Source organism: Trachemys scripta, chromosome 3, assembly GCF_013100865.1.
Source record: "Trachemys scripta elegans isolate TJP31775 chromosome 3, CAS_Tse_1.0, whole genome shotgun sequence".
Classification (NCBI taxonomy): domain Eukaryota; kingdom Metazoa; phylum Chordata; order Testudines; family Emydidae; genus Trachemys; species Trachemys scripta.
Window position 1 is genome coordinate 4286103 of NC_048300.1, and position 24136 is coordinate 4310238.

At 62.4% G+C, this 24136-nt stretch overlaps 1 protein-coding gene across 3 annotated transcripts in view; it reads left to right on the plus strand.

Moving 5' to 3' along the window:
* The first annotated feature begins 1489 nt into the window (after positions 1 to 1489).
* Positions 1490 to 24136, plus strand: part of SRF (serum response factor) — a 34697-nt gene continuing 12050 nt past the window's right edge. The window contains exons 1-5 of one of the 3 annotated variants that reach the window (XM_034764004.1): positions 1490 to 2094; positions 7934 to 8200; positions 18812 to 19073; positions 19404 to 19583; positions 22529 to 22648. In XM_034764004.1, the coding sequence (XP_034619895.1) occupies positions 1585 to 2094; positions 7934 to 8200; positions 18812 to 19073; positions 19404 to 19583; positions 22529 to 22648 (1339 nt within the window). In that variant the 5' untranslated portion in view covers positions 1490 to 1584. The remainder of the gene's footprint in view (positions 2095 to 7933; positions 8201 to 18811; positions 19074 to 19403; positions 19584 to 22528; positions 22649 to 24136) is intronic. The other 2 variants (XM_034764003.1, XM_034764005.1) reach the window with 2 other exon arrangements.

Here is a 24136-nt window from a genome sequence, read left to right on the forward strand (position 1 = left end):
CCTGGGATACCCCTCCTCTCCCTGCCCCCCCTCCAATGACTGACCATGGGAAGCCAGCCCCTCCCATTCTTCCCCTTCCTGTGCAAGAACAGGGAAGCAATATGGGGGTGACTGGTTCTGCTGAGTAGGGGAGGAATGGGACAGAGAGTTGGGGCCCCTACTTCCCCACCCCAAAGATAGCTGCTATCAGTGAGGATGCTGGGGGAAAGGGAACTGGGCCCCCTTTTTTGCTGTCTTTAGCTGGTTGTAAGGTAACCACTTAAGTCTCCAAAGAAATAAAAGGACCTTGATGGGATGGAAAGAAACAGATGGGATAGGTGGGTTCTAGCTCCCCCCCATGTTTTAGTCATGATATAAAGCCAGACCTTTGTATCTTGCTATATAGGCCTTGGCATAGGAACTGCCAGGTTGGGTCAGAAAGCCATGGCCCAGCGACTCTCATAGCCTGTCTCCAACCGGGGTCAGAATCAGCAGCTTCACAGGAAGGTGGGAGAACCCTGAGAGTGGACAACTTCAGAATAAGCTGCCCCCAAGGGGAATTTCTCCCAGCCCCCACCAGTTTGTGGCTGCCTGCTGCCCTGAAACGAGGGTTTATAGCCCTTATTTTCATGTTGTCTAGGGTGAGCGTGGCTGTTCCTCTGCATATTAATGTCCAGTTGTTTGCTGAACCAGGCTATGCTGCTGGCCTCAATGATATCTTGTGGTACTGAGTTCCACAGGCTAATCAGATGTTAAACCTTGGCATGACTTGCTGAAACAGGGGTGTGAGAGGTTGCTGGACAGTAGGAAGAAGAGGGCAGTGGCTGCTTTTAGCTCGGCTGGGGGCTCGCAGCAGGTCTTTAACACAGGAAAGTGCTGGCCTAGCCCCATAGGCAGCCGCTGAGGTGGAGGTGTGAGCTGGGTGGCTCCCAAGGCCAGAAGCCTTCACCATCTCTGGTGAGGATGGGCAAGGACCTGGGCCAGTCCCCTTCTGGCCCGATCCCGGCACAGGGAATAGGAATAACCTAGGGCAGAGGCCTGACCTACAACTCGTCAGCCCCACTCTGCCTGGCCTGGCCTGCACAGTCCCTGAGCTCGACCCCAGCCTCTGCTCGTTCTAGTTCCAGCTTGTCCCTGCTCTGTCCCGGGCCAGGCCCGCGCTACCGCCCCGCACGCATTCATGGGGCTCTGTCCCTTTAAGAGCCTCCCTCTGTCCTCGGCCCCTCCGGCTGACGTCGAGCGTGAGCACAGCTCCCCAGGAATGTATGCAAATCAAGCCCCGCCCCCCGGGCCAATGGGAAGCGCCGCTCGGGCCCCCCTCGCCCAATGCCGAGCGAGGCCCGCCAGAGGGCGGCCAATGGGCGGGAGGCGCCGGCTCGCACCATATAAGGAGCGGCTTCGCCATAAAAGGCAACATTGTATCGCTTTATATGGGGGGAAAGTGGCGCGCGGGCGGCGGGCCGGAGCCGGAGCGGATCCGTCTGTAGCGGGAGCGAGCGAGCGGGGCCAGGCCGGGAGGCGGAGGCGGGGGCCGGGCCGGAGCAGCCGGCGCGGGGCCCATGGCAGCGCCGGCCTGACCCGCCCTCGCTCTCCCTCCGCGGCACCATGTTACCCAGCCAGGCCGGGGCCGGGAACGGCGCTGCCGCCCTGGCCCGCGGCTCCGGCATGGGCATGGCCCGGGCCGCCTCGGGCCGGCCGGGGACCGGGGCGCCGCGCGGCGCGAACGGCGGCGGAGCGGGGGGCCGCGGCCCTGGCAACGGCGCGGGGCTGGCGGGGGGCCGCTTCGAGCGGGACCGGGACGCGGCGGCGGCGGGGGCCGGGCCGCTCTACAGCGGCAGCGAGGGCGACTCGGACTCGGCGGAGGAGGACGAGCTGGGCAGCGCCGAGCGCCGCGGCCTGAAGCGGAGCCTGGCGGACGTGGAGCTGGGGGGGGTGGGGCCCGAGGCGGCGGTGGCGGCGGCGGCCGGGGGCTACGGCGGGGTGAGCGGGGCCGTGAGCGGGGCCAAACCCGGCAAGAAGACCCGGGGCCGCGTCAAGATCAAGATGGAATTTATCGATAACAAGCTGCGGCGCTACACCACGTTCAGCAAGCGGAAGACCGGCATCATGAAGAAGGTACCGGGCCGGGGGGGGCGGGATCCGGGGGGCATCCGGGGCGAGCGCACACTCCACTCCCCTGCGGAAGGTGGGGCTGGGCTAGGAGGCCCGGGCCTTTGCGGAAGAGGGGCCCCCACAGCCGCCTTTTGGGGGGGGGGAGAGGTCCCCTTGTGGGGTCACAAAGAGGGGGTGGGGGCGGCTCGGGACACTGGGGGGCCGGGAGACCCCCCTACCTGGCGTGCGAGGGAGCGTCTGGCTATGGGGCCCAGAGTAACCCCGCTGCCAGCCCCCAGATCTGGAGCAGCCTGGACCCGTGACTGGGGAAGGTGCTGGGTGCTCCCCTGGGAGGATCCCCACACCCCAAGGAGCCAGCCCAGGGTCAGATCGGGTCCGGGCTCGCGAGTGCCCGGGCAGGAGTGGGAAAGGGACTCGGGGTGGCTTCCTTCGGTGACAGCTGGGGCTTGTCACTGCTCCCCCTTCTGAAGCAGGGACCAGAAACGCTTCCCCTCCAAGGTGGTCTCCTGGGCCAGATAAGGGCCTGGCCTGGCTTTAAACCTGCGTGGTAGCGAGAGCCAGGCTGACTGGCTGGTTGTTGGGGTGTGGAGTGCACCCCCGTGGGATGGAGGCTAAGCCCAGTGTAGGGTCAATAGGAGGGGGTGGTTTGAGTGTGCTGAGACAGGCACGCTGAAAATACTTAGAGAGAGACTTGGGTGACCAGATACACTCATGAGCCAACTCTTGGGTGGCCCGTAGACCCTACTGTAATCAACATGACTGATGATGATGATAGTCTCTTGGCTCAAGGAGACCAGTCATATCACAGCTGGGCTACTATTGGCCAGGTACTAAACTGCCAACATGCAGCGCCTAGGGAAATACATGTTAAGTGTTGGTGATGTTTCAGGGCTCCCCCTAGATCGGGAGGAGGGAAGCTGTTTTTCAAGGGGTCTAAATCCTGTTTACACCCACAGAGCTAAGTAGTATTCACCACACCGTCTAAAAAATACTCGAACGCTCTGTAAATCGTCACCTCTTCTCCTGTTCTAGACCCGCTGTGCGCACTGCGTTCCGCACTAGCGGAAACCCTTTGAGAAAGGGATGGGCCGTACCCCGTGAGCGGGGCTATTCTTGCCATACGCACGCTAGTGCCCTACCCAATCTAGACGCCGACTGACCCAGCTGGGGAGAGCATTCTAGAGTCTTGAGTCCTGACTGTTGGGGAGCTCATCTTATGATTTGGCCTAGCTGGTCTCTTAGCTTGTCCCTAGGCGTGACCAGATGGAGGTTTGTACAGCCCTAATAGATCCTCTCCCTCGGAGTTCGCACCCCCCCTAACACAATGAGTTAAACTTTGCTGCCCCTCCCCACCCCCCCCAAAAGTGTTCACCAAGCCATGCTGGACGCAGCTCTAGCTCCCTTCCTTGGAAGTCAGGCCCGCTTGCCCATAAATATAATTAAATAATGGAGATATCCCATCTCCTAGAACTGGAAGGGACCTTGAAAGGTCATCGAGTCCAGCCCCCTGCCTTCACTAGCAGGACCAAGTACTGATTTTGCCCCAGATCCCCAAGTGGACCCTGGGTTTAGCAGGCCAGTGCTCAAACCACTGAGCTATCCCTCCCCCTGCTTGCCAGTTTCCAAACTCTTGACGTATTTCTGGTTCTGAAGTCCAGAACAGAACACCTTGTTCCAGATGTGTTTCTACCAGAGCAGGTCTGTTATCGTCCAGCCTTCACTTGATGCTTTTACACGTGATCTGTCTTACTCGGCGGACTTGCTTCCTAGCATCAAGAGATCTTGACTGTAGCAAGAGGGGCAAGAACAAAAATGCGGTATTGGTACTAAGGTGGTGGCCCAGCCTCTCCCAAAAAGGTATGGGTTATTGCTCTGAACATAATGGTGTGACCGAATGCTCTGCCCATCCAAACTGAGGAGTGAAACGCTGAGTGGGTCCCCCTCCATCAGCCGTCTAGCATCTCCACTTGTGCACATGGAGGTGTGGCCAGCCAGGAGTTAGAGAAGCATTCGGAGTGTTATACCTGGTTGGCTAGCAACTCCAGGGAAGGTGACCGGGTGTAAGATATCACCTGAGTGCAGCCATCTCAGCCAGCCGGGTGAACAGTGTGCCGAGGGGCTGTGTTCCTCAGGACTCCAGTGTGAATCCCAATTTACAGAGGATACTGGGAAACATCAGCGTGGGACCCGGGCTCTTTGGCATCGTCTCCTCCGTCTCAAGGGCTGAGCTGAGCCAGTTGGGGGTTGAACGATGACTGATTTGAGCCGGGAAATGGGGGTGAGCAGGGATGTAGCAGGTTTGCAGAAGAGACGTTGTTGTTTAGGCGAGTCGGGACCAGAGGAGCTTCAGAGAGCCCGAGGCAGGCTGGGAGAACAGGCAGCGCAATGGGAAACCGACTCCGGTGTCGGGAAATGCGAAGGACTGGACGTTAGAGGGAGAAACTTGACCTGTTAGTACAGGTTACTGGGCTCTACTATCAAGTGAGGAACGGGACCTGGGCATCGTTGTAGGGGGCTCTCCAAACCATCAAACAATCGGACCCGAGATTCAGATGACTGAGGAATGGGCTGGAAGATGGTGCAGCCCCGCGTGGGCACCGTGTGTAGTTCTGCCACCACATCATCTCTCCCGGGAGGTTACAGAACTAGAGCAGTCTAGAGAATCGTCAAGGTCCAGGAGGGCTCCTCTCGGGAGAGCAGTTTGTTACCCTAGGGAGGAGCCGAATTGGAGAGGACGTGATAAAAGTCGATAAAGGAGTGGGGCAGAGAAGGGAGACCCTTGGCTTACCCAGGTTCGAAAAGGGCTTGGGCATCTCCATGACTACCTCACGATAGATCCCTTCCAGAATTGTAAACCCTCTGCCTCAGGGCTTACGCCAGTCTCTGGCTGTGCCCATTTGTCCTGAGAAACGCTCTGTGTGCAGGGCCCTCTGGGCCAGTACAATGTGATCCCTCCTGGGTAGAAGGGGAAGCTGCCGGGAGAGGGTCCGGGCAGCGGACGGGGGCAGAGAGCTGCCTGTGCCATGCTGTGCCGTGGGCGTCGGGGCTCACGAGGCCTCTCCGGGAATCTCTGCTGGGCCTGTAACAAGCTGGGAAGCATCTGGAGCCGTGGCAGGTTGCCCTTGAACAGACCTGTACCTTGCTGGGTGAGGAGGGTGGCGGGGGGCTGTCCCTTCGGAAGCCAGCCGCTTTGATTCTGTACCACTGATGCATGCGGTAACGTTGCTGGGGATGGTCGGAGGTGGTGCACCTGACCGCTGGCTACCCTCTGACAGCACCCCCTTGTCCTTCCTTGGCTGGTGGCACGCAGGGCACCTGGGGGCAGGTGATGCCATCGGAGGGGTGGGGAAGGCGGAGTTGGCAGGGTCAGTGGAAGCAGAGCCAGCTGCTAACAGGCCCTCCTCGAAGTGCTGCTAAACGGTGCTTTGCCGAGACCCCGGCACGGTCTCCTCCGGCCGTGATTGCTCTGCACGGCGGGGGCTGTGCTGTATGTTGCGCGGCAGCGTCCCGGGGGATGGGGGGGGCGCTACCTCCTGCAGTACGGGGTTTCTTCCCCGCTAGGCTGGTGTGGCAGTCGCGCCGGTGTAACTGACAGGCCTGGAACGGGTTTGTCACCACTCCCTGAGAGCTCGCACCAGGGATTGGCCTGATTTCACTAACCCTACTCAGAAAGCTGGGCTGGGTGCTCCCTGGACCCTTGGGTGCTGTGTGCCTGGCCGTGGGCCTGAGACAGCGCTGCTGCTCCCCCGGGGGGCTCTGGCTGGGGCGGGCAGCTTCCCTGTGGGGGCTGGGGCTTGGGAAGGCATTGTTCCTCTGGCCGGACTGTCCCCTTTCCCCCTCTTGCCCAGGGCAGGCTGGCCATGGGAGCTGCTCGACCGTGTGGGGTGGGTGGGGAAGGCCAGTGGCCAGCCTGTGCTCCCGTTGGCTGGGTCCAGGCTAACCTTTGCAAAGGCAGAGCGTAGCGCCAGCCCCTGCGGTCCCTCTGGGGGAGCTCTGCCTGCCCCGAGTGTTGCAGAGCCCCGGAGCAGCAATTTGCCAGTCTCACCTGGGGGGTGGGTGTGTCCACTAGCCCCGGGGGGTGCCTGCCTGGTCCTTTCTCCGCATGCTGAGGTGGTGAGTTGAGCTGTCCCTTGTCTGTCTCGCCCACTTCGGAGGGCCACATGGGTGGGCAGCCTGGGGGAGCAGGGATCAGTGCTGGGCCTGGCTTGACGTCTCTGTGCCCTGGCAGGGTGCTGGTGCCTGGCGCCGATGAGCTGACTGGGGGAGCTGCAAACACCAGCTGGACCAGGGGAGTAACAGGCGCCTGGCAGCGTGGCTGGGAGTGGGGACCTGCCGTCCCCAGATCCTCGGTGGCAGGGAGACGAGTGCCGTACCCGGAGCAGCCGGACACGCCAGGGGGCGGTGGTCAGCAGACGATATGGGGCGCTGTCCTGTTTCGGCTCCAGCCTGCCGACCTGGAGGAGGGATGGGCCCCAGCAGCCGTGTCTGGGTTGTGCTGGGTTTGGTGTGACAGTCTCTGCCTATAAGCACTTGCGGCCCAGGATGAGTGTCGGGGGCTCACTTGCTCGTGGGACGCTGTAGCCGAGCGCTGCTGTGGCCCGCTGGCCCGTCGCCCTGCCCTCGCCCTGCTGGCTGACTTCCATGGCAGTGGGGTTTGAGGTGCAGGACTGCATACGTGCTCACTCCGGGGCCTCTTGCTACCAGGAACCATCCCAGCCTCGTCCGGGAGAGATGCAGGCCAGAACCCTGCTCTCCTGGATGGATGGCAGACATCCCGGGCCCCGTGCGCTTGGGCTTTGGGGGTTTCCTGGGGATCTGCAGGGACCCTGTGCCCTGCTGTGCTGACAGACAGGACCCGCACTGGGTGCAGGTCCTGCCCTGGGGACAGGGGACCATCTCCCTCACAGCGGGGCGGCCCCCTTCCTGCCTGGGTCAGGGCTGCCTGCCCTGCTCCCTCTCTGAGGCTGCCGGAGCTCTGGCTTTGCTGGGCAGGGCGGATCCCCCGCCTGTCGCCGGCTGCAGCAGGAGGATTGGCCAGGGGCACTTGTGGTGTGGGTGGAGGGTTTGAAGCCAGGCAGCCCTGGTGGAACCTAGCTCTCCACTGCCGGGGCTGTGCACAGCCATGGGCTGGGGGCACTGGCTTGTTGCTGGGTTGGGGAGCCCAGGGCAGCCCAGAGGCCTCGTGGGACTGGTGCTGTGCAAACCCAGGGGGAGACGGGCACTGCCCAAGAGCCTGGTAGCAATCTGGTTGTGGGGGTGAGGTTTGGACGAGCTCTGCCCATGGCAGCTGTGCCCTGGGAGAAGCTGCCTGGGATTTTCCGGGGGCCAGGCCTCAGGCTGCGGGGGTGGGGGGGAGCGTTCAGGACACTGAGAAGGCGTTGGCAGGAGCAGGCAGGCAATCGAGGCTGGCTGGCGATGCTGTGACGAGAGAAGTGGGGTGGGGCAGTGCCGGGAAGGGCCCTTGTGCAGAGGACGCTGGGGGGTGCTTCGGGCAGAACAGCCGGTTTAGGAGATGATTTGGGGGGCAGCACTGACGTCCACGTGACTGGCCTGGGGGGGTTGCCCGGATGAGTTCAGGGTGTATGGCTTGCAGGCGTGGGAGGAAGCAATGGGGCACACCAGACGTGGCTGAGGCCTGATGGTGGTGAGGGCGAAGGGGGGACTTTGGGGGTTCCAGTGGCACCTACAGATCTGGACCCTGCTGGGGGACCCCTTTGTGCAGGGGGAAGGCAGAGGCAGGTAACGCTGGCGTCTCCAGTGGGGGGAGCGCTAGCCCCGGCCTGTGGCTGTGCCCCACGTCGGTTGTCTGTGACTGACCAGCGTGCTCTCTGCTGCCTTGCAGGCCTATGAGCTCTCCACCCTGACGGGTACTCAGGTGCTGCTGCTGGTTGCCAGCGAGACGGGCCACGTGTACACGTTTGCCACGCGGAAGCTGCAGCCCATGATCACCAGCGAGACGGGGAAGGCGCTGATCCAGACGTGCCTGAACTCCCCGGATTCACCCCCCCGGTCCGACCCCACCACTGACCAGCGCATGAGTGCCACGGGCTTCGAGGAGACTGACCTCACCTACCAGGTGTCCGAGTCCGACAGCAGCGGCGAGACAAAGGTAACCCCCTCTCCTCTGTGCCCGTGGGCAGGGCTGGCTCGGGCCCTGCCCGCCTGCCTGGTCTCTGCCCAGCGTGGGGACAACCCTGCAGCAGGGATCGGCTCGAAGGCTCCTCCCCTGCTACCCAGACTGGGGAGCTTGCAGGGCCAACCTGTGGCTGCCTGCTAGATCTTGGGGGGGACTCACCCCTGCGGTTTCCTGGCATAGTATCCTAGGGCCTAGTCTGCTGGCCTGGGGGCTGGACCCCCTCCTTCACTCCCTGGCCCTGCCCCTGTGAGCTGGGCCCCCCTCCCTGTGGTGAGGCCGTGCCTCAGTTTCCCTGGTGTGATGATTGGGTGGATCGTTTCCCGGCCTGGGCTGTGATAAGGTCAGGGCTGCAGTCCTCTGCCCACCTGGGGCTCACTGGCTAGGAGCTGCAGGGCGGCTCTCCCCTCGGTGGGGGTGGGTGGGTGACAGGTGTCACTGCCCCTGCAGCCCCCCCTCGCCCTGTTATCTCTCCTTCGGCGTCTCCATGCTCTCACTCTCATTGATAAAAATTTGATTCTGCCTCCATGGCCATATAAGGCCTGGTTTCCCTCGCCAGAGTCCCTGGCAGGGCCCCTCACATTCCTTATAAGCTGCAGCTGTCTCTCGCTTTGGGGCCGGTTTGGAAGGGGGCAGGGAGGACATGGGGAATGGAATCATTTGGCTAGCCGGGCTGTTCCTCGTCTGCTGGCTCGGGCTCTCGCTAGCCGAGAACATGGGCCGTTGCTCTGCCCCGGGGGCTCCGAGGGGCTTGCTTGCTGGCTGGGACCCTCCTGGCTTCATGAGCCCCCTGCGCCGTCCCCGTCCCCCTGCTGGGAAAGGCTCCATCGTGGGGGCAGGGGGAGCTGAGCTGTCTGGGGACATAGGCCCCAAGCGAGGGATCACGTGGTGCCGGGGGGGAGGAGGCTGGGCAGGCCATGGCCTTGCTTCCCCAGGGTGGCTGCCAGAGCCTCTTGCAGGGAGATTGCCACCCTCTCTTTGGCATCAGTGTCCCCGCTCCCCCGGTCCGGGTGGGGGTCTCGGGTCTGCGCTCGCTGTGCCGTGTCTCTGCCAGCGGATCAGACCCCAAGTGGGTTCTCCAGGCTCCGGGGTGGGAAGGAGCAGGCAGGCTGAGGGCCCGGTGGGATGCTACAGGTGGACAGGCCCTTATGCTGAAAGGACCTGGGGGATGGGGGCGTAGCTACCCCCTGCTGGGCGGTGTGAGTGGCTGAGCCCCAGGGGGGCGGTGGGTTCGGTGTGGAAGTTGCCCCGCTAGGATGACTTCCCTGCTCTGCTCTGCGCGGCACAACCGGATTGGGGCATTGGGAGACTCCTGCCCCCCATGGCACTGGGGGTTGGAGGTAGCACGCAGGGCTCGCTGGCCCCAGAGCCCCGGGCATCCTCGGGGGGGGGCGATATTGGCACTGTCCTGAGCGGCTGCCGTCCCGTTTCCTGCTGTCCCGTCTGCTCCCCTGACCTCAGTGGCTTCCCGGCTATAACAGCCCCCCGTGGGGCGGTTTCCAGGGCTCTCTGGACACACACTACGGCCTGGAAAGGCAAAGGAATGGGGCAGCTGAGGGGGGACCCTGTTAAAACCTTCCACCCTTGTGCCCTGCAGCTGAGCCCCTGGTGTGGCCCTTGCTGGGCTGGCTTGCTGAGCGGGGAAGGAAATCGGGGATCTGCTAGCACTGGCAGTAAGGGGGGCTGCCGCAGCACCCCAGCCCTGTCCTGGAGCCAGTGGCAGCAGGCGGGGTGGGGTGTACGCTGCCTCTCGGCGTGCCGACCAACCGTCTGCGGCATGCCCACCTGGCACACCCCTCTGCGGGCTTCGGCTCACACCCCCCCGGCAGGGTGCCCAGCACGACTCCCCAGGAAGCTGAGCTGAGACCGGAGTCCTGACGCCCTGCACCACCGCCTCCGGGCTGAGTCTCCATGGCCGTACAAGCTGCAGCCGCCCAGCCCTGGAAACGCAGACGCGTGTCTGTCGCGGGCGCTCGCACTGCAGAGCTCTCTCCGTTCAGAGGGCCCAAGGCCAGAAGGGCCCATTGTGCTCATCCCTCCTGACACCTGTAAAGCACAGGCCAGACAGCCTCCCCCGGCGACTCTGGCATGCGGCCCAGACAGTCAGTTCGCGCTCGAGCCGGTCTCTACCGCAGAGATCCGGTCGTGATGTAAAGTCTCCAAGTGTCGGAGACTCCACCTGCCCAGGGTTAATGATCTTTGCTGGTAGAAGTTGATGTCTTTTTTCCGATCTGAATGTTTCTAGTGTCCGCTTCCAGCCATGGGCTCTTGTGTGTGTTTGCAGGGTTGGAGCACCCTGCTAGCTGAAATCTCTTCCCCATCTACGCGCTCATAGATGGCGATCAAGTCATCTCTCGGATTAACTACCTTGCTGGGCTTCCTTCAGTCTCTGGCTGTGGGAGGTGTTTTCCAGACCCCTCTCCTCCAGGTGCCTTGCTGCAGAGCCCTCTCCAATTTGTCCACATCTTTCTTTTCGTTTGAAGCGTGGACCCAGCATCCTGTAACAGTCTCCCCTGTGCTGTATACGGTGATGACCCCCATGCTTCCTGTTTCTACTTGATATTCCCCTGCTTTGCAGCCAAGGATCTGTCCCCTCTTTCCTACAGCATCCTGGCACTGGGAGCTGGTGTTCAGCTGATTGTCGGCCGTGACCCACCCCCAAGTCCTGTTCAGAGTCCCTGCGTTCTGGAATAAAAGCCTCCATCCTGGGGCTTTGCTCCTCACATGTGTGACCTGGGGTTGGGCTGTATTCCAATCCATGTCAAAGGAGCTGAAGGTTAGACGAAGGTTTTTGACCGTCAGAGGGGTGAAATATTGGAACGGCCTTCCGAGGGAAACGGTGGGGGCGACGGACCTGTCTGGTTTTAAGATTAAGTTGGATAAGTTTATGGAGGGAATGGTTTAAGGGTAAAACACAGTAGCCAAGGAAAACCAAGCAGTGGTACATGAATAGCATAATGGCTAACAAGGGTCAGGCTGGAGACTCTTGCCTACATGCTTGGGGTATTACTGATCGCCATATTTGGGGTCGGGAAGGAATTTTCCTCCAGGGTAGATTGGCTGAGCCTCTGGAGGTTTTTCGCCTTCCTCCGCAGCATGGGGCAGGGATCACCAGCAGGAGGGTTCTCTGCCGATTGAAGTCACTAAAACACAGGATTGGGGACTTCAACAGCAGAGTCCAGGGAAGGGTCTTGTGGCCTGCAGCATGCAGGGGGTCAGACCAGATGATCATAATGGTCCCTTCTGACCTTAAAGTCTGAGTCTATGAGCCCGCGTTACCAAGCGATCCCAGTCGCTGAGTGTCCTGTCGTCTGCACGTTTTACCGACAAGGGTGTCTGACTTTCTTCCGGCTCATCGATAAGATGTTGAATAGCGCTAAGCCAGGTACAGGCCCCATGGGCCCCCACTCGGAACATCCCCAGCTAGGTCTTTCCTGAGCTCTGTCGGGAAGCTGGGTCTAGGGGCTGTGTGGAGAGTAGCGTTCGCTGCTCTGTCGCGTGGCGCTGAGTCTGAGGGCGGGATGTCTCACTGTTACCTTATCATCCGGTCCTGTGAGCTCATCGGAGACGAGAGCTGGCTTGTTTCCCAAAGACCTATTCCCCCATGATCCTATTGACTGGCATTAATTATGCCACCACCCTTTAATTCTGTGCTGATTGCTCCCCGTACCAGCTTTGCCAGGAGTTTGCCCTGGATTGATGCCAGGCTAACCAGCTTGATAGTTACCTGGGTCACCCAGTTTGCCCTGGTACGTTGGCACAACATTAAGGGTTTTTTTGGGGGGTGATTCTCGGGCACTTCCGAGAGTTCCTGACCAATCAGCGTTCCTGGGTGCAGCTCAGGCCGGCCTCCCGCGGCAAGGGTGTGGGAGATGCGTGAACACTGTTCAAAGCTGTGTTCGTTTAGGCTCCAGCCCCCTCGCTGAGCGCAGGGCACAGTGGAGGCTAAGATGCTCCCAGGAGACGGATGCTCTGTGGCAGCCAGCTCCGTGCTTGTGGCGACACAGACCCCGGAGAGTGACGAAAAGCCCCAGCCTGGAGTGCGGCCTGGGGCTCTCTGCCGTCACTGGTCCTCCAGGGGGCTTGGCTCCTTCTCGGCACTTTGCTGTGCCGGTGCTGGTGGGGCAGTCCCCTGGGAGGGCCGATGGGGACGGACGCTGCGGTACGGCCCAGGGAGGGTAGTGGAGCAGTGGCCGAGCCCTCGGAAGCACTGGGCTGGCGTATTCATACCGAAGCGAAGCAGGGAGGGGGCTCGGGTAGTGCGGCAGAGATCGGCGAGGCGGGCAGGGGCCGTGTCCTGCAGTGCTCGGGCTGTGGGGAGGATGCTGGGAGTCCTCAGGCAGCTCCAGGAGTCTCTGGCTATCAGCTGACTGACCAGCTCCCTCCCCCAGGTGCCCGGCTGCACTGAGGGGTGGTGGGTCTCTGCTACTTTCCCCCTTCACCTGCCTTTGCCTCTGGCAGTGGGCAGTGCCGGGAGAGTCCACTGGGAACAATCCCACTGATCTGAGGGTTAGAAACCCTGAGCAAGGAGGGAAGGTTTCCGAACTGGGCCTGTACCGAGCCTTGAGAAGAGGCTGGGGGGGGAACCTGATAACTCTTGGAAGATGCCAAGGGCTTCTACTGCGAGGAGGGTGATCAGTTGTTCTCTCTGCCTGCTGAAGGGACAAGCCGTGACTGGCATCCTGCGCCGCAGGGAGATTTAGGCGAGATGGGAGGAAAACTTCCTGTCAGGGGGGTTAAGCTCTGGCCCAGGCAGGCAATGCAATGCCCGTCACCGGGGGTCTCTAAGGTCAGGGTGGGCAAACCCCTGGCAGGCATGGTCTGGGGTTACTTGGCCCTGCCTCAGTGTAGTCTCCCAGGCCTCTCCCCCACCATGGGGAGGGTCCGGCCAGCAGGGGCGTGTGCCCAGGCATGTCTCCAAGCCCTGTGTGCTGGCTAGGACCACATTTCTGTTTGGGGTGGTGGGGGGCGTCTGGGTTTAATCCCTGTCTGCGTCCCTCGCCCCTCTCCCAGCGCCGCTGTGCATACAGCACGTCCCAGCCAGTGCTGTGGGTTATGTTCTCCTTAGATCTCCTAAATTAAGTCTGATGGGGCCTGGCCGGCACTTGGCTGGGGAGCGGGGAGGAGGGGGAGGGAGAGTCCTGCTTGTGCATCTTCTCTACCTGGCTGATCCCTGGGCTGGCCCGTCTGAGAGGCCTGGAGCCAGGCACTGACCATGCGTTGCAGCCTTGTGTGCCCCTGGCCGTTGTCCGGGCTGCCAGCTGTTTGATGAGGTCTCTGCTGCACGGGAGCTGGCTGAGAGCAGCTCCCAGAGTGGGGTCGCCAGGCTACTGCTGAGCCCTGGGTGTGTGGGGCTGCCAGCGCGTGCAGCAGAGGGGAGGTCTGGCATGGACAGCCCCTTCTCCACCAGCGGCGCTCAGCCTTAGGCAGCACCATGAGGTCAAGGAGCTCCAGCAGCATGTGAAGTCCTGTTCCTTGTGTCCCGTAACCAGCCACCACTGCCTGGGGATGAGCGGAGCGTGCCCGCGCTTTGGTCGGGGCGCTGGAAACGAGGCCCTGGCCGTGGGAGGGGCCGTGCTAGGCACCAGGCCGTTAGCGGCTCGGGAACGGTGGCCAGGAGCCGAACTGTCCTGTGTTCCTGGCACACCAGTACCGGAGCGACGATCCCCACGGCGCAGTGAGCGGTTCTGCTGCAACCCTCCGTGCGCTGCAGGGTCGGACTTGATGCCCCAGCAAACAGAGGGGCAGGCCAGGCCTCGGGTGGGGCAGGGTGGCTCCCAGCCCCCCCCCCGGGGAGTGCTGCTTCTCTCGGCATCTCTCCTTTCACAAGTGTAGCTTCTGGAGTCGGCCCGCATGGCGGGGGGAGCCCAGGGGCTGTCCAGCGTGGTGCCCCGGAAGTGCATGAGATCTTTGCAGCTGGGGCCGGAGCTGGGGCTCGGCGGGGCCTGCGCCGTGAAGCTGCGGAGTTCGCAATGCGATGCCTGCTCCTAGCTGACATGGCCGGGGCCCAGGTTGGTGCCTTGAGGTGCACAGGCCCCCGCAGCTGCCTCTCCCGCCGGCAGGGGGCTGCCCATGGACGCAGGTCCTGGTGCAGCTCAGTGGCACGAGATCTGGCTCCATCCAGCCGTGCCTGATGCCTGCACACTCCATGGCGGGTGCACCGGGACCAGGCCGGGGCACTGAGCTCCCTCTGGCCTCGGCTCAGGCCCCCCGCCCCCGTTCCTCTCCTGCAGACTGCTGCCCGCTAGCGAGGCCTGTGTTGGGGGGTGTGTGGGAAGAAGGGCCCTGGTCACTGCCAGCCCAAGGGAAGGGCACTGGGCTAGGGGACAGTCCAGCTGCACTGCCGGGGAGGGTAGGCAGCTGGGAGCGGCTGTCTCTCTCTCTCTCTTGCATGCACCCCGACAGAGCGGGTGGCTGCAGCCAGGGGCAGGGAGGCAGCCCCCTCCAGTACCAGCCAGCCTCCTGTGAGTGCTGGGGGCTGGGTCAGCCTGCGGGGTCCCTGCGAGCAGGTGGGGGCTGAGCACTCGGCCGCTGGCCTGCTCTTGGGCCACGCAGGGGCGAGCCAGCCGTCTCGTGTCTGGCTAGGCCAGGGTGCCGGTACCCCATAGTGTCTCTGGGCCTCCGGCCCCACCTGCTCAGTGGGCATGACAGCCCTCCCCTGCCCCTCAGGGAAATAGGGTAACAGCGGTGAGGCCTGATAATTCCCTGTTAGCTGGGGAACTCCTGCGCCCTGCCCTGGCGAGTGGAGGGCACTGGGGGGTGCTGAACCTGTTGCCAATAGGGGTGGGATGTGACTCTCCTAGCCCCACTGCTCCACTGTCCCTGACCCAGGTGCATATTGCCCCCCAGGGATCCCGCCGCAGAGCCGGCAACTCCCCCCGCTGGTCCCCATTTGGGGGCTGCCTGGGAGGCTCCCTAGCCATTGCTCCAGGCTCTGGGCCAGCAGCTGGCAGGGCTCCCCCAAGGGCCTGGCCTGGCTTGGGAGAGCTGTAAGTGGGGTCGTGGAGAGCGAGGGGACAGGGCAGAGATGAGGCTGTTTGCTGAGCCCCAGGGGAGGGAGCAGGGCCCGGCAGCTGATGGTTTCCAGGTTCTCTGCTGCTCTGGGGGGACGTCGGCTCCCTATGGTAGTGAGTCGGGCCTGGCCTGCCCCCCTTCCCCCTGCTCGGGCAGGCCAGGCGCCACTTGTGTGCTGACAAAGGGAACAGCTGCAGCGGCCGAGGGGCTGGAATGTGGCTGGGCAGCAGGTGTGGGGGAGAGGCCGGACGTCCCGGAAGTGGCGTTGGTTTGGGGCTGGCCCCTCTCCAGCCTTGCACCTGTCCCGGGGCTCACGTCTCTCACCTGCAGCGCGGGGGGTGCACGCACGAGGATGCAGTTGGCAGTACGGCCTAGGCATGATGCAGTGAGTGCTGCACCCGGAGCCCTGGCAGCTCCGAGCAGGGCCCCACTGCCCGGGAGGGTGAGATGCGGCACATCAGACCACCTCCGGGACACTTCCAGAGCACCCTGCTGGCAGGGGGCAGGCAGGCTGTGCCCAGCCCACAGCTGTGTGGGCCTTCCTGGAGATGCAAGGACAAGCTGGCCCCTTCCTCTGCAGGGCAGGGGGCTGCTTGCTTGCCAGGATGACCTGGGTCGAGCTCACGTAAACGTTTCCCTGCCATGCAGGGGCCCTGGTGCACCTGGGTCCCCCCCGTTCTCTGCCTGGGGCATGTGCTGCTCTAGGCTCCTGGGGTCTGTTCCAGGCAGGTCAGGCTGGCACGAGGAGCTGCTGCTTCCTTCTGGCCTTGGACTCCCTGATTGTCCAGTGCGGCGGAGGCCTTGGAGTGATTGCACGGGAGCGCCACCCCCCTCAGAGTGACATGAGCCTCGGCCCGTTGCTTATCCATCCCCGGTTGCTCCAGCTGGCCATGCAGGATGGTGACGTGCAGCATGTGGCCAGTGGGCTGAGGCGCCCCGCCAGGGCGGAGCAGCAAGTGTAGGGCACGGGGGCTACTCGAACTTGAGCTGATCTGCTCTGGGCCCCGAGAGGGTCGCTGGAGTCAGCACGTGCCAGCCCCGGGGCCTGCAGCGGGGGCCGCTCCCTGTGAAGGTGGCGGGAGAAGCGTGGGCTGTGAAGGGAAGGGTTTGGAGGTGGCCGGAAGTTGAGCTGCATGCATGGGGCTGGAATGCTAGCCGCAGCCTTCTCTCCGCAAAGCAGGGAACCGGCCCCGAAGGGCCCCTCATGGCCACAACCGCTCTTTGGAAATAAATGTGCTTGGCCCCCAGATCCCCCCCCCCGTCCACGAGGGCTGGGAACCACTGACCTGAGCCCAGCTGGGGTCCATGCAGGCCTGGATCCCCCCTCGCAGCTCCTGGAGTGGGCAGCAGGGGATTGTCAGGGGAATGAGGCAGGCCAGGCTAGCAGCCACAGCCCTGCCCCAGGGAGCTGGCAGGCTAGGTGGGGCAGCAATGGAGGAGGGACTCCTGGGCTCGCCAGCCCTGATGGGTCAATATCCTGAGGCCAGCCCCTCCCCCCTCCAACACCATGAGACTTAGGATACTAAAGGTTGAGTGCACGCGCTCGCTCGCAGAGGGGTGGGGCGCTGGCAGCTCGGGTGTACTGCAGCTCTCGGTTAATAGGGCGCAAGTCAGCTGACCCACGTCGGGGAGTCCTGGGCTAGGGCGGCTGCCCTGCATTTGAACCCAGGTTTAGGATTTTCTGGCCTGTGTTTGAGCTTAGATGCTGCCCAAGGAGTGCGGGGCAGCTTGGCTGCCCACCCTGCTCTCTGCCCGTGGGCGCTGTTGGTGGCACTCCGGTGCCGAGCTGCTCTGGGGGCTGTCACAGCAGCAGGACTGCGCTCTGAGGAGCGCTGGGCCGGGCACGCTGGCGGGACCGTGCCTGGGGGCCCGTGTAGAGGATAACTAGGACATGAGTCTCCAGGGCTGTCCAACTATTCAAATGAAACTTGGCAATTCTGAGTGTTTTGAAATGGAGGGAGGAAGGGAGGTTGGTGGGCTGGTGGGTTTTTTTTTTCTCTTTGGCCGTTTGTTTTGAAGTTTAGTTTCAGAGAGAAAACACGCCCCCCCTCCTCCTCCCACCCTCCCCCAGCTTGGGTGCTGCAGACGCACAGGGGTAGGGGGAGATCACCGGAAGGCGGTGGGGGAGTTTGGGGGCTGCCCTGGCAGAGAGCAGAGTGGGGACCAAGCAGCTGCCCTGCAGGGGGGTTGGGGACTCTGGAGGGGTGGGGGCACTGTGGGAGGGGACAGAGGGGAAGCCCCCCAGGTGGCGTGAGTTGTGGGCAGTGCTGACAGTGCACGCCCATGGGTACGGTGCCCAGGGTGCACTGCTGTCGGTACCCGTATCAGGCAGTGGGGCCGGCCCGGCCGGCCGCTATTGAATCACTAGCTGATCCTCCTGGGAGCATCGTCGGCTGGGTGGCTGGGGTCACCCGCTCTTGTCCTCCCAGTGAGGGGCTGGGGCCGGTGACTCGCCCCCGCTCCCAGCCCCTGCGCGGGGGGGACAGGAGACTGCCGCTGAGATAATGGAAAGTGGATTTGCCTGGCTCTGCTCCGTTATCACATGCTCGTTCTAATTCCGACGGCAGGGAATCTCAGTGCCCCAGCTAGCGGGGATCTGCCACCCAACCCTCCCCTCCCCTGGGGGAGACGGGCAGGGCGCTCTGGATTGGCTGGGCCTGTCCAAAATGGGCTGCCTTCCCTTTTTTAGCTGTTCGGCAGGCTGTGAATTCCTGCTCTTGGCAGCGCGACAGGCCGGCCACAGCACGTGGGCGCTCTGGGCCTGCCAGTCTGCACTGTCTGTGCGGTGCTCTGAACACAAGCTCCTCGGCAGCTGGGGGTGGGGGCTGTGATCCCCGGGGAGGCTGGCATGGGGCTCCTTGCTCCTCCTGACCCGGAGCAACCTGTGACCCACACTGGAGCTGCCTGGGGGCCATGGCAGACACAGGATCTCTTTCTGCCCAGCGTGGGCCCGTCAGATCTGGCTAACTTCTGTCCCCATCTTTGGTGCAGCTGATCTCCAGGCTCCTTTGCCTCCTGCTCGGGGCTGGTTCCCTGTCGGTCCCTTGCACTGAGTGGTCACGCGTCCCTGGAACGAGAGCAGGACAGTTGGTGTTTCCTTTGAGTGTAGTTTGGCTGGTGATTGATTCCCTCTTTGCGGGCCGGCTGCTAATTACTCCACCATAGAACAATGCTGGGTGTGGGGAGGGGAGAACCCTGTACATGCTGCAGTGGGGTGTGCTGCAGCAAGGTGTGTCCGGAGCCCTGGGGGTGCTGCAGCGAGGTGTGTCCGGAGCCCCGGGGTGTGCCTGGGGGTGTGCCGCAGCGAGTTGTGTCCAGAGCCCTGGGGGTGCTGCAGCGAGGTGTGTCCGGAGCCCTGGGGTGTGCCAGCATAGTGTGGATTTTTGCTCCACGTGTTTCAGGGAGTTTGGTTCTCACATGGGCCTGGCCCTGGCTCCCAGCAGCTTCTGTTGCCTGCTAGCCTGTGTAGCCTCTCACCCAGGGGTTGGCAGAGCCCTGAGGTCTGGTGGGGGTGGGGCGCGGATGAGGCTCAGGACCCGGTTTGGCTCTCCCTCACCTGCCCGTCTCTCGTAGGACTCTCTGAAGCCTGCATTCACAGTTACCAACTTGCCGGGGACGACATCCACCATCCAGACCGTGCCCACCACCTCCACGTCCATGCAGGTCAGCAGCGGCCCCTCCTACCCGATCACCAACTACCTAGCGCCAGTCTCGGCCAGCGTCAGCCCCAACACCGTCACCAGCGCCAACGGGACAGTGCTCAAAACCACGGGCACCAGCGCCGTGGCCTCCGGCGGGCTCATGCAGCTCCCCAGTGGCTTCACTCTCATGCCAGGTCAGTGCACGCCAGGGGCGGGGGGCTCTTGGGGACTGGCCCCAGGCCGATCGGTTGTGGGGGAAGCGAACAGGGCTGCCTTGCCCCAGCGGTGTTGGCTCGGTCTGCTCTCTGGGCGCAGTCCCTGGGGCCAGGCCCTTGCCCCGGGGGCGAGCGGGGATGGGCGCTCGCTGCCTCCCTGCCTGTGGTGGGGATTGCAGGGATCCAAGCTGGGCCGTGCGGCTGTGTCCAGGGCCGCCCCTAAGAGCAAGCGCAGCACAAGCTCCGGGGCTGGAGGAGGTCAAAAGAGCTGGTCGTGATGAAGCCTTTCTTTCCCCTTCCTTTTGGCAGGTGCTCCGCTCCCTCCTGGGACCCCTACCATTCCTCTCGCTCAGTTACAGCCGCACTCGCTGGCCCTCTCCAGCCAGCAGGGCCAGGCGGTCGCGGGCCCAGCTGGACAGCTGCAGCAAACACAGCAGACAGTCTTCCGCTTCCCCGCCACAGCCGGAGGGCAGATTGTGTCTCTGACAGGTCAGCGCTCGCTTCTCCTCGTGGGAGCGGGGGGGCTGGGGCAGGGGGGAGCACGGCCCCTGCCAGCCTGGAGGGCAGAGGAGGCTGAGACCAGGGCAGTGCTTGCCTGCTGGCTGGCAGGGGGCGGTATCCTAGACAGGCGCGGCGTGTGCTGCGGTCAGTGCTGAATCGATCCATCCAGCTGCGCTCACGCCGCACCGCAAGGCCTCCCCAGGCAGGGGGCTGGGCACGGCCTTGTGCCAGTCAGCCCGACGGACGGGGCAGGCTGAGTTCGACTATGCACAGGGGACCCCGGCAGCTGTGGAAGTCGGTGCGGGAGGAGGTTCTGGCCACCCAGACGCCTCTCTCCAGCCCTGGCGGTGGCGCTGTGTTGGTTTTGGGGAGCCGGGAGCTGTGGAGGGGGGACGCTGCTTGGCTCCCTGGGGTGACTGACCCCTTGTAAAAAGAAGCAGGACAGTAACAGCTGCTCCACCAAAAGGGCGTTACAGGCGGTGATCCGCTAATGGGGCGTCGGGGGGTCCCTGAACTCCCCTCTGCCGGTAATAGAGACGAGGCAGGATCCGAAGTGGAGCAGGACTATACGGAGGGGTTACAGAGCAGCAAGTCCCCAGAGCACACTGGGCACATTGACAAGGTCGGTCTCCATTCAAATCAGCTGCCGAGAGCAGAAGGCTCTGGAACCTACCAGGCAGGGTCAGAAGGAGATCCCCGGCTGGGCGCTGGAGTTGATGAGTTCAAACTGGCGATAGGATGTTCTTGTCACCAACCAGGGGCATTTGCCGTTAGGAGTCGAGGTGGGACGTCCAGCTAAAAGCCATGCTCCAGTGCCCCCATGTGTTCCATGCCCGGGTGATGTCGTCCGGCCTGGGCTGTGTTTACAGTTGTCCTTTGAGCTGTTCTAGCACTCTGTGCTTTGAAACAGGGACATGGGAGTAGCCCTGGGGCTGGAGATGTGCCTTTTGCTGCCCTTGTGACCGTTGACTCAGATTTAGTGGAGTTGTTCTCTGAAAATTCCCTTTGCACATGCTCTGGACAGGTTTGTTAGAGACTCAACAACAACCATCTCCAAACGTTCTGTTTGCTCTGAACATGCTCCAGCCACGGGCTGAGCGGGGCTTCCCCTGGAATTGCTTGGGACCAGACTGAGCAGAACTGATCTCTCAGTGCCCCCCAGGCAGTCTGGCGAGGAAAGAGGAAGCAATTGCATTGCATTGACCCAAATGCAATTCGGGGAGGACAGGAAAAGAGCAGGCTGGGAGAAGGAGGGGACATACTATAGAAGTGGTCAGGCTGGGGGAGGGACGGGGGGGCAGGGGCAGGAAGGGTCTGTGCCCAGAGAGAGCACATCCCTCCAGAGCCCAGGGTCCCTGAGCGCCAGCACTCCTCTGCTGTCAGCCTCACTGGCAAGGTGTGACTCTCCCTGGCGGAGAAGATCGCAGCATACTACTGCTTCAGTTACTCAGCAAGCTCCAGTGATGGAGGTCTGTGCTGTGGAGCGAAAGGCTCTACCCCTGTAGATGACCCAGGCAGGGCTCTGCATGGTTCCTGTTATCTCTGTTTGCTTTTTAAAAACACTGGAAGTTACATAAAACCCGCCATGGAAAGAATGGGAGCGAAGCAAAGTCGCACACTCTGCATTGCGGCAAAGCCTTCGTTACCTGGGCACGTGCTGTGTGGGGCCACGCGTCGAATGAGGAGGACACAAGGAAATCGTGAATCGACGCACCCGGTCCACCCATTGCGCACGCACAAGGGCCGAGTGGAGGTTGCGTAGGCAGCTGGAGAGCTGGCATTTCCCAGCGTCTTGACTGGGCAAGCTGACAGTTCTGCCAGGGGGGATGTCTCTCCTTGTGGTTCCAGGTAGAAGCCAGTCGCTGACTGGCAGGGTTCAGAACAGCTGGAGCTGCCCGGTTTTGGTGTCCTGTCCTCTCTCTGGACTAGCTGGTCCTGGGTCGTGTCGGAGACGGGACCCTGGGCTGCTCCGAGCCAGCCTGGTGACTGCTGTGCTGTGCGTGTATTGTGGAAAAACCGCACACGGCTCCTTCGGGCCCCAGCAGGTTTGACCGGTGGCCTTGTGCTGTGTCACACAGCTGCTCCCAGGAAGATCAGGCTTCTCTTTTAGCATCCGGAGCCAGCTTTGTAGCTGTGTCCCCCTCAGGGCCAGGGCCGCAGCGAGCTTCCACCATTGGAGCACAGAGAGCCCGGAGGGGGCTGGCTGCGTGGGGCTGGCCTGTGGCAGTCACCTGGAGTAGGTCAGCTGTGGCATCGGCACGTCATTCGGTTCTAGCTCAGCACGCCCTGGGCTGTAGCCCGTGGCAGGTGGTTCCCAGCCCTGCTCCTTTCCTGATTGAGGTGGGGGTTGCTGCCGTGGGGGCCTGGACCAGGAGCCTTTGAGGTAGCCTAGTGGGTAGAGTCCCAGTTGTGAGGGGGGCTTCCAAATCCAGCCGGGGTGTGGCAGGGGGTAGAGCATATTGCTGCTGGTTGAGCTCCCCCCTCAGCCCCTCTCTGTTGTCTGGGGTAGGCGAGGGCTGTATGCCAAGTGTGGAGGGCAGTGAACCAGGGCCCCCCACGCGCCCCCTCTGCTTGGCTGGCTCCGGGCAGTAACGCCTTGCGGGGGTTGCTGCCGTCGGTTTCCAGGGCTGCCGAGCCCAGCCGGGGAGCGGGTGGAAATCCGGTCGGGAGGTCGGCCTTTCCTCTGGCAGGTGGGTGGGCGCCATCAGGTGCATGCAGGGGGCAGCCGGGGGGCAGGGGCCGGGTCTCCTCCCCTCACCGTGTGAACGTGCCTCAGCCCACAGAGTGGGGCTTAAGTGCTCTGCTCCCCTTTCATCCTGCCTGCAGATGCAGCGGGCGGGTGTGTGGCGTGGGGCCGGCAGGTCCCTGCGTTGCCTTCGGGGGGGCAGCGGCCGGGGGAGCGTGCAGTGAAGGGCTCTCCTCTCTCCTCCCAGGCGGCACCGTGACGCAGCAGGTTCCAGTGCAGACCATCCAAGTGCATCAGGCCCCACAGCAAACGTCTCCATCCAGCGACAGCAGCACCGACCTCGCCCAGACCTCTTCCAGTGGAACAGGTAACCTGCTCCGCGGCGGCTGGCTCGCTGCCCCCCGGCCGCTAGGCCTGGCTGCGCTTCCCTGACCGTGCAGGGCTGGTCTGCGCCCTGCTCAGGGTGTCAGGAAGTACATCACAAGAAGTGTTGTAGCCAACATGAGGGAGTTCTTTGTTGTTCTTTGTCCTAACACAAAAAGAGGTACTGATCACAGAACTAAACATGAAGGGTCTCTTAAGTCCAAGTGATCGTCAATCATATTTATAATGTGCAAGCAGAGTAAAATACAGACCAGTAATACATATTGTTGGCTTCAAAAGAGCCAATTCCACAAAGCAGTTTACGATCCACGTCAGCTGGTGGGAAGAATTTTATCGGATCAATGTGAATGATCGTTGGGAATCATTTAAGAACACATTACTAGATACCCCAAAAGTCTCCGTTCTTCGAGTGCTTGTTCGTGTCCATTCCAACCAGGTGTGCGTGCGCTGCGTGCACGACCCATGGAAGATTTTTTTCCCCCTAGCAGCAACCGTAGGCTGGCTGATCAAGGGCTGATCCAGGGCTCAGGTAGAGAGGCAAGTTGCCTTCATAAGAGCGTCTTTCGATGAACTGGGACCGCTACCGAACGAGGGGAAATCAAAGCTGTCCCCAGTTCAGAGGATAGGATGTGTAGGGGAGGTACTGGATTCGACACACGCCAGGGCAGTCCTTCCCAAAGTGAGATTTCTAGCCCTGGGTTACATTATTCGATGTCTCAGACAATTCCCCACCACCACAGCACGGAACTGCCTGAAACTTCTAGGACACATGGCTGCGTGTACCTACGTAGTACAGCAGGCCAGACTAAGACTTCGACCTCTTCAGTCATGGCTAGCGTCCGTGTATCTGCCAGTCTGGGACAGTTTAGACGGGATCATAACCCTGCCTCGCCCAGTACTCGACTCCCTGCTGTGGTGGCTCGACCCGCAGGTGCAGGGTCCCCTATACCAATCTTCAGCCATCCCTCTCTCTAGTGACGGACGTGTCAGACTTGGGCTGGGGGGCACATTTGGGAGACCTCAGTACACAAGGCCTCTGATCTCAGGCGGATCTCACTCTACACATCAATGTCCGAGAGCTGAGAGCGGCGCGCCTAGCATGCCAGATCTTCTGAGCCCACCTAGCAGGGGGCTGTGTATCAGTCCTGACAGACAACACCACGGCAATGTTTTATATTAACAACGGGCGGGGGGGGGGTGCACACTCCCCTCCCCTGTGCCAGAAGCCCTCATGCTATGGGACTCGTGCATCGAATGTTCTACACAGCTGCAAGCATCGTCCCTCCCTGGAGTACAGAACGAGCTGGCGGACCATCTCAGCAGGTTGTTCCACGGCCACGAGTGGTCCCTTCGCCCGGACACAGAGAACTCAATCTTCCATCAGTGGGGCTTTCCCCAGATAGACTTGTTTACCACACGACGCAACAGTTCTGCTCCTTCCTGAGTCACAGCCCAGGCTCCATCACGGACA